General features: G+C 48.7%; 1 protein-coding gene across 1 annotated transcript in view; it reads left to right on the top strand.

Annotated features, from left to right (window-relative positions):
- Gan (gigaxonin) overlaps positions 1-10,285 on the top strand; it is a 35,175-nt gene extending 24,890 nt beyond the window's left edge. The window contains exons 7-11 of the mRNA XM_042700888.1: positions 274-423; positions 959-1,095; positions 1,297-1,425; positions 7,661-7,770; positions 7,854-10,285. Coding sequence (XP_042556822.1) covers positions 274-423; positions 959-1,095; positions 1,297-1,425; positions 7,661-7,770; positions 7,854-8,035 — 708 coding nt within the window. The 3' untranslated portion in view covers positions 8,036-10,285. The remainder of the gene's footprint in view (positions 1-273; positions 424-958; positions 1,096-1,296; positions 1,426-7,660; positions 7,771-7,853) is intronic.
- Positions 10,286-12,011: the final 1,726 nt, after the last annotated feature.

Below are 12,011 nucleotides of genomic sequence, written 5' to 3'. Positions count from 1 at the left end.
CATCCTGCCTTACCACTGCCATATGCAAACACTTTTGACGAGCCAGTCGCCACCTAAGGAATTCTTGTAGCTTTTTGTGTGTTGAGGAGTAACGGCTCTGCCAGCACAGGCAGGTCCTGAGTCGTGCTGGCTCTGGCTCCTGTGTCTCCTGTGAGCCGTCGGGAATTCCTCTGGGGCAAAGGGCTCTAGGGAGGAGCACTCCTGGTGTCTCCCCCGGAACACTGAGAAAACGATGTTGGCCCTGTCACCACACGCATCTCTGTGTCTCCTCAGGCCAGACACAACTTCGGGATTGTGGAGATCGATGGCATGCTGTACATCTTAGGAGGGGAGGATGGCGAGAGGGAGCTCATCTCCATGGAGTGCTATGACATTTATTCAAAAACGTGGACGAAGCAATCCGATCTGACCATGGTCAGAAAGGTGAGGAGGTGGCTTGTCACAACTGATTTCTTTACACACTGGATGTTAATGAATGGTCCTCGGGGGCCAAAGGGGGCAGGTTTGATGGTTTGTGTGTTGTGTTGTGTTCCTGGGGAAGGGAAATAACAAAATGCTGAAATAGGGATACAGGTCAACTCATCGTAACAATGAGATGTACAGGACCCTATGTTAAAAACAAACGGTGCGGGAAGGAGTTGGGGAGGTGGGGAGGGAAGGGATGATAGGTGGAAAACAAAGGAGGGGGTAACAATGCTCAATAGGAAATGTACTCATTACCTAACTGATGTAACTGTAACCCCTCTGTATAGTATATATTTTTATATATGTAACTTTACATATTTTATATAATATATATGTAACATATAATTATATGTAATTATATTACATATATAAAATATTTATAAAAAATAAAAGTAAGTAAACCAAATCTTTCCCTAAAGATCTTAAGATGCTCTTTGCACAAATTACTCTCTAATTTGTCTAGTCTTAAGAATAAACGGTCTTCTCCTTTCAGATTGGCTGCTATGCAGCTATGAAAAAGAAAATCTATGCCATGGGCGGAGGGTCCTACGGAAAGCTGTTTGAGTCTGTGGAATGCTACGATCCGAGGACACAGCAGTGGACGGCGATCTGCCCGCTGAAGGAGAGGAGGTGAGCGAGGTGGCGGTGTGTGCTGGGGCTGACCTGCTGATGAGGAGCGGTCTCGTGGCCCGAAGCCTAGATGTGTTCCTGCTCTCTATTGGGGAACCTGATAGGTATTTGACTCGGTGTCTTCTAACCAAGGAAGGCCCGCTGTGTGTGGAACCCAGGCCAGGTCTGGTTAACCCATGCCTCTGTGCTCCGGCCTTCCAGGTTTGGGGCAGTGGCCTGTGGCGTCGCCATGGAGCTCTACGTGTTTGGCGGAGTCCGAAGCCGAGAGGACATCCAGGGCAGTGAGATGGTCACCTGCAAGTCTGAGTTCTACCATGACGAGTTTAAAAGGTACTGTGAGCAGCCATTCATTCCCCTGCGCTTCCAGAGGCAGGCTGTCAACGCCATTCCTTACACAGTCAGGCTGTAGCTTTGTTTTTTTTTGTTTTTTGTTTTTTTTAATTTTATTTTATTTGAGAACATACTGTACAGAGGGGTTACAATTACATGGGCAGGATAATGCATACATTTCTTACCGAGCATTGCAGCCTCCTCCTTTGTTTACCCTTCACCTCCCTTCCCAGCCTCCCCCCTCCCCCCCACCCAATCCTTCCCCCCCCCCCCCCCACACCGACACTGTAAAGCTCGTTTTTGACATGACATTTTGTACTTCTCATTGTTGCAACAGGTCCACCTGAATCCTTAAACGACTTGTTTGTCCCCATCTCCTCCACAAGTTATACTGACATCAAATATAGTGAAAGCGGGGGTTACACTGTGGGGGAGGGACATACAAAGCAACAAAGAAATAATCTTATAAATGCGTTAGAAACACATGCATGAGAGGAAAAAAAAACATTAAAATACATATTTAAGGGTTCGTTTTCCTAACATCACATTATCTGACCTTTTCCGCTTGACTCATACATATACTAGATATTGCAAATAAGGGAAACCATGGGACCTATGTTTCTTTGGGCCTGGCTTACTTCACTTAATATAATTTTTTCCAAGCCTTTCCATTTCCTAACAAATGGGGAAATGTCATTCTTTCTGATGGAGGCATAGAATTCCATTGTGTATATATACCACATTTTCTTGATCCATTCATCTACTGAGGGGCATCTGGGTTGGTTCCATATCTTAGCTATGGTAAATAAGGCTGCAATAAACAATAGTTGTGCTGGTAGCTTTAGTGTGGTCTTGTTTGTAAACATTTGGGTAAGTGCCCAAAAGTGGGATTGCTGGGTCATAGGGGAGTTCTATGTGAAGTCTTTTGAGGAACCTCCATACTGCTTTCCAAAGTGGTTGAACAAGTTTACATTCCCACCAACAATGAAGTAAGGTTCCTTTCTGTCCACATCCCCTCCAGCATCTGTTGTTGTTAGAGTTCTTGATTTTTGCCGTTCTAACTGGAGTGAGGTGATATCTCAATGTTGTTTTGATTTGCATTTCTTTTATGGCTAGGGATGTTGAACATTTCTTCATGTGTCTATTGGCCATCCTTCTTTCTTCTTCAGAGAAGTTTCTCTTTAAGTCTTTTGCCCACTTATTTATTGGGCAGTTGTTTCTTTGAGGATTTGTTGTTGGGGGGTTTAATTTTTTGAGTTCCAAGTATATTTTAGATATGAGACCCTTGTCCGTTGTATGGCTAGTAAAGATCTTCTCCCAATCCGTGGACTTTCTATTGATCTTGCTAGCTATGTCATTTGCCCTGCAGAAGCTCTGCAACTTTATGCAATCCCATTTGTCCAACCTTTCTTTGATTTGTTGTGTTTCTGGGTCTCTATTCAGAAAATTTCGGCCTGAGGCTGTAGCTTTGTTTAGTTTCAGTTTCAAGCTGTTTTATTGAATTGTTTCTTCAAGAGATATATCCAGCACATGCTAAATATTTATTCAGTTACTTCAGACTTAAAGGAAAGCCATAGAAAGAGATCTCTAGTGCAGGACATAGCAAAGCAGTGCTGGCTCACTCCTATAATCCTTGCTACTCAGAAGGCTGAGATCTAAGGATCATGGTTCAAAGCCAGTCTGGGTAGGCAAGTCTGTGAGACTCTTATCTCCAATCAACCACCAGATAGCCACAAGTGAAGTTATGGTTCAAGTGATAGATCACCAGCCCTGAGAAGAAAATCTAAGGGACAGCACCCCGGCTCTGAGTTCAAGCCCCAGTACCAGCACACATGGATGCAGAACTGATCTTAACCTTGAGTTGCTTAAAATCATTTATTGGCTCCCTGTAATTTTCAGGCAAAAGCTTCACCTCCCTAACTCAGATGGCCTTTGTGTGCTGTTTTACTGCTGTCCACCCCAGATGCCTTAGGACAAGCCACTTTCCTCCAGTCATGTCTGGGTATCTTCAGGTGTATGTTTGCGTGCCACTGCTTCTGCCTTACGTTTTCCTGCCACTGTTCGTCCAGTCCGCTTGCGTACGCCCCCTCCATGAGAGCCTCTCCTCCCATTTCCCAGGCTCGCTCAGGCCTTGGCCATGTTGCCCCTGCACTCACCTGGTCTGGGCCTGCATTGTCTGAAGACACCTTCGGGCTAAGTCCCACTTGCCCCCTGGTCTGCACAGAGGCTCAGATGCTGGGTAAATGGACCAATCAGTGTGTGCCTGTGACAGTCCTTCCTTCCTGCCCTCTCCCACACACCTTACCCAGGAGAGGCTGCCTGCTGTGTGCTCTTGTTACCAGAAGGGGGTGCCATAGTGCATATTTGGTTTCTTATTATTTCAGACTTGGGCAAACAATGAACAGAGACCAGAACATTAGAAATGCATATCAATGCTACCTACCTTTTAAGGTATTTTAAATTTAGGACATTGCATAGCCTTTTTTCATTTCCAATTACTGGAGGAGTCTGTCTTAGGAAAGAAAATATATTAGACAATCAATGAGACAAATTCAGAGGGTATCTTACGTATGGAAGGGTTGGGAAGAGAACCTCAAAGACAACTGCATTTCTTTCTCGTTCATCTGTTGTCACAGCAGCTTACTGACCAAGGAATAAAATACTATATTAATTTTCTGTCTAAATGAATCTTGAGAAAGTCTGTCCATCTTCATTAGCATGCAGAAGCAATGTGTTTATATTGACACGCGCTGTTTTCATAATGACCCGACTACTGTGTCCACAGCGTGGGCCGCCCTGGCCCGTTGTGGGGACGTCAGCCTGGCAGATGTTTTTGCCACTCTGTGCTGGTCGTCTAGGCTTGGGTCTGCTTCTGGGTGGGCTGTAACTTATCAGGGTCTTTATGCTTCCAGAAGTCTGTTGCATATTTGTAGTTGATGAACTTTAAATATAACTGCATTGCTTGTTTTAAGTCCATAATCATCCAAAGATTTGTTGCTATTCAGGAGACAATAAATTAAATGTATACACCTTCTACTTCCTTACTTCTAGGCTCCTGATGTTCATTTGTAAATAGAATGACAAAAGCTAAGGTCTCTAGTCAGTGTAACAGAGAGGATCTTCGTGCACAGACAGCACTGAACACGTGGCCAGCCTGCCAGTGCTGAGTGTCAGCTGTCTACTCCCTTGCGCTCAGTGGCCTCTGAGTGACGGGGGGCGGGGTCCTGTCTCACATGTGAGCGTGTGGCTGAGCTGGGATCCGAACACAGGCATTCTGGGGCCCCAGCATCATCCTCAACTGCCACACTGACTTGGCAGACACAGCCTTGCCCATAATCGTCCCCAGGGAAGATACTGTCTAGGATGTTCTATTTGTACATTATGGAAACTTCCAGATGAGCAGTCAGTATTAGACTGGAGACCATTTTGATTGTTTCTACGTAATCTCTTGTCTTCCTGTCTTTGTTCTCTATTTTTAGGTTAGAATTTTCCTGGGAAAATGCCAAGTCTTATTATTTTCTGTTTCTGAAAAAAACAAAATCCAAAACTACTAGAAGGAAAGCACAGGCATTGCCATAGCTATTACCAGATCTGACAGCAACAGACTCAGAGAGACAGGGCCTTTGGCATGTCCTCCTCCCCGGGTTGCGGGGTAACATGCTTTCCTCCCATCCTCTGACTCTCCCCTGCTATCTTACCTTTATACTCTCTGTGAGGTTTTGTACTACACCCAATTTCACCTCACTTTTGCCCTGGTAAGCCAACATACTGTACTGGGGCTTGAACTTCTTTTTGTTTGTTTGTTTGTTTGGTCCGGTCGTGGGGCCTGAACTCTGGGCCTGGGCACTGTCCCTCAGCTCTTCAGCTCAAGGCTAGCACTCTACCACTTGAGCCACAGCGCCACTTCCGGCTTTTTTCTTTTTGCTTATGTGGTGCTGAGGAATCGAACCCAGGGCCTCGAGCATGCAAGGCAAGCGCTCTACCACTGAGCCACCTTCCCAGCCCCTGGGGCTTGAACTTCTGAGTTGTACTCTTGTTTGGCTTTTTTACTTAAGGCTGGTGCTCTACCACTTGAATCACAGCTCACTGCCCATTCCCTGTGCTTCTAAAAGATGAATTAGATAAAACCTTTGATCATCTCGCCACCAGTGGCTCTCACCTGTAATCCTAGCTGCTCAGGAGCCTGAGCACAGAGGATCACGGTTCAAAGCCAGCCCAGGCAGGAAAGTCCATGAGACTCTTATCTCCAATAAACCACTCAGAAAACCAGAAGTGGTGTTGTGGCTCAAGCGGTAGAGTGCTTACCTTGAGCTGAAGAGCTGAGAGACAGCGCTCAGGCCTAGAGTTCAAGCCCCCCACGAACTGACAAAAAAAAAAAAAAACTTTGATCATCTCATTTCTCTGTTCTACCACTTGAGCCACACTTCCAGCTCTGCTTTTTTGCATATTTTGGAGAAAGAGTCTAGTGAACTTTTCTCCCAGGGCTGGCCTCAAACCATGATCCTCCAGCTGTCCACCTCCCAAGTATGAACCACTCATCTTAAATAGGGCTTGTGTGCACTGTCTTCCCATCTGAAGCAGCCTTTTTTCCCTGATCAGAGCAAGGTCCTCAAGCTTGCTTTCCTTCCTTACCTCCCTGAGTTATGTCTCTGTGACCACCCAGCAAACTTTCCAGTATTGACTTTTCAGTCCTGAAGTCTATACAGTTCATTTGTGGAGAAAGTTGTGTTCTGAAATTGGCTTTCTCCTCTTCCTCCACTTGTTTCCCCTTCCATACCGAGTGGGGCAGTGGTGGCTGCATTCGAACTCCCTCCTTTCCCCTTTCTGGGCGTGGTGGTGGTGGTGGCGGCTCCACTGGACTCCCAGCCTGAGCCCAGCATGAGTCACTTCACAGTTGGCAGTTGTCGATGGCTCATTCTCTTGAGAACAAGTTCTGTGTTTTTTTTTTTCTGGCTCTTATTTAGTTGAGTAATTCTGGATTGCAACCAGGAAGGGCAGTGTGAGTGTGGTAATGGAGGCCGTGGGTCTTCACCCCTTGCCGTGGGGAGGGCGGCGGGTGGGCACTGCAGTGGGTGGGGTTCGATCTCACAGCAGCTGCAGGTGGGCCTGGTCCAAGGCCCAATTTTGAGACAAGCAGATGCACTCCCACGGAGGGCCACTGCCTCTCTTCTTCCTGGGATTCTGTGCTTCAGTTTGGCAATCCTGGTTCCCGCAGGCGCCTCACCCAATTTCCGATTCCTGATGGCTGGCTTAGCTGCCCAGGGCTGCCCCGCAGGCTGCCGCAGAGAAGGAACTGGAAGCCATGCTGAGTGGGCTCATTGCTCAACCCGCAGCTGTTCTGTGCCGTCGGCCTGCTTTAGTCAGTGTGCAGGGCTCTCTCCTAGCCGGGGTTTGTTTTGTCCAGAGGTTACAGCAGAGCCCGTGAAGGCGTCCGGACAGCCCAGGCTCTGTGTCTCCTCTCCTCCCTCGGGCCCCACCCTCTCCTGCTTCATCCTTGGCCTCTGAAGCTCGCAGCTCTGTGTTTCCACAGAGTTTTGACTTCTCAAAGTACACATCATGGAGGCCTCCAGCCCTGCCTTCCCTGCCCAAGGCGTTGCAGCCAAGACAGCGTTTCCTTGTTCATTACAAAATTCACTTGCACACAAAATTTGCTCTCAGCCAGGCATTGGCAGCTCACGCCCGTAATCCTAGCTACTCAGGAGGAGGATGAGATGTAAGGATCATGGTTCAAAGCCAGCCCAGGCAGAAAAGTCTGAGACTCTTTTTTCTAATTAGCTAGCCAAAAAAACAGAAAAACCAGAAGTGGAGATACAGCTCAAATGGTAGAATGCTAGCCTTGAGCAAGAAAAAGCTTAGAAACAGGGCCCAGGCCCTGAGTTCAGGCTCCAGTACTAGCACTAAATAAAAAAGAGTGAGGCATTTTCTCATCGCCCTTCCCACAGAACCAGCAATTCAATAAGTCTGCAAATAAACAAATAGCCCCTTCTCGTTCATAAGTTTGATTCACAGTGCCAGAAATTGGAAGCCACCTAAGGAAGTGAGTAGATGAACAAATTCCGGTTCATCCCGGTAGTGGAATACTACTTGGACATAAAAAGGAGCAGGTCACTGGTTCACTCCAGCGGGCAGGCGGAAGCACAGTGGCGCTCGCCCGCAGGAGGGTCCCCGCGTTCTGTCGTCCTGAACGCTGCTCACTGCACACCCTTCCTCACTGTGCTCTGGGCTTTGTCTGCAGGTGGATCTATCTCAACGACCAGAATCTGTGCATCCCCGCCAGCTCCTCGTTCGTGTATGGCGCTGTCCCTATCGGAGCCAGCATTTATGTAATCGGAGACCTGGACACAGGTAGGAGCGCTGCCGCTGAGGTTGTGTAGAAGTTGTTTGTGGACCCGGAGGCCCCGGTCCTCACCTTTGCTGTCTGTCTCCAGGCACCAATTACGACTACGTGCGGGAGTTTAAGAGAAGCACCGGGACCTGGCACCACACGAAGCCGCTGCTCCCGTCTGATCTCCGCCGCACCGGGTGTGCGGCCTTACGCATCGCCAACTGCAAGCTCTTCCGCCTGCAGCTGCAGCAGGGCCTGTTCCGGATCCGAGTCCACTCGCCCTGAAGAGCCGAGCAGCAGGCAGGTCCCGCCGGCGCGCACGCACAGCGCAGCCTAGCCCAGCCCATCACCCGAGACCTGCTCTGTAGGGCGTGGGTATGGCCACTCCGCTTAGAAGCTTGCAGGGAGGTCGTGTAACTGTTGCAAAGCTAGCTCCTCCAGCTGAGGCGTCCGCAGAGCATGGAGGGTGGTGAACCTGGAGGGCAGGAGGGCTGGAGGGGGTGGGAACCGGGCCAGGTAAGCGGAGAGTCCCAAGAGCCCCTTTGCCCAAGAGGGCATGGGGGTGCTGGACTCCTGTCATCAAGGGTGTGGCTTTGGTAAACCAACGACAGATCCATATATGCAAATCAACATATCCAAACATAGCAAGAGTGTGTTCTGCTACGCCCCGATGGGTGTGCCATGCCGAACCTACCAGGGAGTGGGGTTTGTGCCTAACGCGTTCCACGGCACTCTGCCGGTTAGTCTCCATTTACCACTAGTGCTCTGTCCTAAGAATCTTCTTTCAAACTGTATCCTGATGGACTGAAACCAAGGTAAAATTTCTCCGTGAAGACTGGGCCGATGGCTGCGTCCCGCTGCAGCCCTGCGTGCGTCTCGATTCTGGTGTTGTGCTGTGGTTTCTGGCGGGGAGTTTTTGGGGTGCAAAGGCTCACACGATGACATTCCCCTCTGGTGGTCACAGCCATTTTATTTCTGGGAGGAGACTTTAGAAGAGAAAGACCCAAGTCAGACAACAAGAAAGGACTGCTATGACTTAGGAAAAAAAAAAAAAAGACTGTCTAATAGGATGCGTAGGGATCAAAAACTTTTTAATATAATCTGCCTGAAAGCACACAAAGTCCTGTTTACTACTGTGTAGCGTTCCAGAACGCGTCTTGAGAGTGTGAGTCTGTGTTAAGAATCTAGTCTTTGTGAGCGTATTTCCAATGCTATTCTCTGGTGAGAGTTTTAGACAAATTATGTTCTGAGTAACATTTGGCTGGTAGAATAAACTACCTCAAGTTAATTTCATTCTGTTCCTAGTAGAGCAGATTTCCTCTCTCCTCTCCCCCGTGTCCTGTCAGTCCATTTTCCCAGCCCTCCTCCCCTCTTCTCACTGGGAGAAAAGAATTCTTTCATTTAGCCAGACTTACCTTGTTACTTTGGTTTCATCAAATTACCTTGTGTGAAATCAGGGACTTCAAAGTGCTTGATTACTTCATAGTTTGAATTTTATGCAATATCAAATTTCTAATCAATTTACTATCGAGTTCATTTCTAATTGTTTTCTATGGCTTTTTTTCTCTTAGAATCGGGTTACAAGGACATGGTAACGTTTTGTCTTAATGATTCATAAATGTGTAAATACATCCTCTGGTGTAACTTGGAGAACAGGGATTTCTTGTAGAAGCTTCCTGTTGGGGATGTGCGTGTGCTGCTCACAACATGCACACGAACCACCACTGTGTCTTCCCACCCGAGGACACGAGAAGGGAGACCCTCCTCCTGCAGGTCAGTCAACTCGTGGGAGAGGCCGCAGAGAATGTCAGGCGTGACACCGTAGCACTCCGCTCTGGGCCAGAAGAGACGGTGTCCGGTGTTTATCTTCCCCTGGAAGCCCTGAGCCGGGTGTGCAGCACATCCCTACAGCCCAGTCATTCAGGGCCAGTCTGTGAGGCTTTGAGTGTATTGTTTGTCGGGCACCTGTGGACAGCGCATTCCCCAAGGCGTTAGGTAGCTTTTCACCAAAGCAAACCACGTGATCACCACAAAGCAAGAACACCCGCTTTCTGTGATGAGCTGCTAGTCTGCTTTGGTGAAATATCCTGTGTGGACGCTGCTGTGGGGACACGGTGACATCTTGTGATGGCCATGATGGTCCGCAGTGTGCGTGTAATGCTCGACATTTAAAATTCCTGCTGGTCCCCGCCAAGCCTTCCCCGGGAGTCAGTGGTCCCGTTGCGCTGTGAGCAGCACCCGCAGGACTTGGTGAATTCACCTCAGAAACCTCAGATTCATGTTCAGTTCAGTTCATCGATGCCGTAGCTGCAGAAATCAGACAAGGTTTTGTAAACTAAATTTGCCAAGATGCAATAACCACCAAAAGCTGCTTGGTGCCAAACGTCTTTTTCCTGTATATAAATCGTGCCCTGCCCTGTTGAAGCGTTGGGTGTGTTTAATTTTCTTCTGTTCTAAAATAATCATGACCTTTTTTGTTTTTGTAAACTGCACTAATTTCAGTATTGTGAAATAAATTATAACTCATTTCATGCAGGTTTGTGTTTAACCCTCCCAGATATGCCTTGAGACGTGTTTTCTGGGTAAACTGCTGGCAGTCTCTGATGGAGTGTAGGTTGGAGCTGGAGACTGAAGCAGATCTTAAATGTTAAATTCTATCATCCGTGGGGAGCGATGTGCTTTCATCACCCCGCCAACAGAAGGAGAGTTGTCTCAGGTCAGAGTAAGCGAATATTTAAAGGAACTCACTCATGCAAGGGTCTAAAGCACGTTTATTTCTTTCTTTGTTTCATATATCCAAGCATAGATTTTTTTTTTCAAAGATGTACGTGTTTAATTTAAGATGAAGTGTTTTGTGCGACTGGTTTCAGGAGCGCTGGCGCGTGGCAGCTGCACGAGCGAGCCTGTGTGTGTGCGTGAATTGTTCCACGACTGATGAGTCTGTGTGTACATGTTTACTTTGGGAATTGTAGTTCCAAACTCCATACATTACTGTCTCCTGGTGCTTCCGATGAATTCTCGAGCCTGTTGACCTTCAGTTTATACTATGGTGTTAAACTCTCGTGCAGTGTAAATACGGAATTACTTGTAGTCAGCGGTTTTCCTTGGTGTTTGTCTTTCTCCTGTCTAGCAAGATGAGAGCAGGTTTATGGACGAGGAGCTGGCTGCCGCAGAGGTCTGGCGTGGGAAGATGGCTGTCTGTGTCGTTGCCATGAGGAGTGGATGGCTCGCGTTAGGCATTCTTGCGTTAGGCAGCTGCAGTGTTCCAGCCACTAAAAGGCTGGGGGGACGGGGCGGCGGGTGCAGGGCAGCAGGCGGAGGGCGCCCCATGCCCGCACACCTCCACTTCACTTTGGTACACCAGTCCGCTCGTGCCTCGGGCATGGACGGTTTGGCCGTGTGGTCTCTATCTCTTGTAAGGGGCTGACGGGCCAGGTGCCATGGTAGCGTGGGCCGCCAGCCCTGGGCCCCAGTCACTGATGGCAGGGAGTTAGGTGGTCTGGAGCTGGCTTGCCTTCCTTAGTTCATTTAGGCTCCAGCTGGTATGTTCCCAGCCAGTGTACCGAACCAGAGACCCCCCCAAAAAAGGTCCTCAAAGGAGTGCTAGATACTACAGTGTCACCTTGCCAGGTACTGGTCCTCCTGCCTCACGAGGCCTCCTGTGATCAGACACGATCATCATGATTCTCCAAGGATGGGGTGACACTTGCCCTGCATGCACTGAAAGGCCTTAGAACCCCTGGAAAACAGCCTGTGGAGGGAGAGACGAGGCTGCTTCCCCCAGTGCCGCACCTTAACCACAAGGGTTCGGAGGGAGCCGGTGACAGAAAAGACAGGTCCAATCCACACAGATCTAATGAGCACCTCGTGTTTCTGGCTGCCTAGCACGGAGGCAAATGGCACACCACCTCCTCTCTGGCTCACAGACCTACTGTGGGTCCAGACGCAGCCCCTCTGTCATCCGCGTGCAGTATGTGCCCGCAGGAGGTGGTCAGTAAATGCCGGCGAACAGTGTGGATCCTTGCAGGCAGCACAAAGCTCTTCACTAGATGCAGAGAGGCTCTGAGAGGTTTTCTGGCTGGGTCTGAAGTGAAAACCTGCGCACACGGGCTGCCTTCCTCTGAAGCAGGAAACTGGACCGAGTGAAAGCTGTCCAGTGTCTGGAGAGCCCGGTGCACGGCCCTCTGTTCTCCGTATGTCCCTCAGCATTTTCCTGACCCCATGGTGGTACTTAATGTTAGCTTCTACCTACTGCTGTGAG

This window comes from Dipodomys spectabilis, unplaced genomic scaffold, assembly GCF_019054845.1.
Source record: "Dipodomys spectabilis isolate Male_0828 unplaced genomic scaffold, ASM1905484v1 ptg000273l, whole genome shotgun sequence".
Taxonomy (NCBI): domain Eukaryota; kingdom Metazoa; phylum Chordata; class Mammalia; order Rodentia; family Heteromyidae; genus Dipodomys; species Dipodomys spectabilis.
This window is presented reverse-complemented; position numbering and strand designations above follow the sequence as displayed.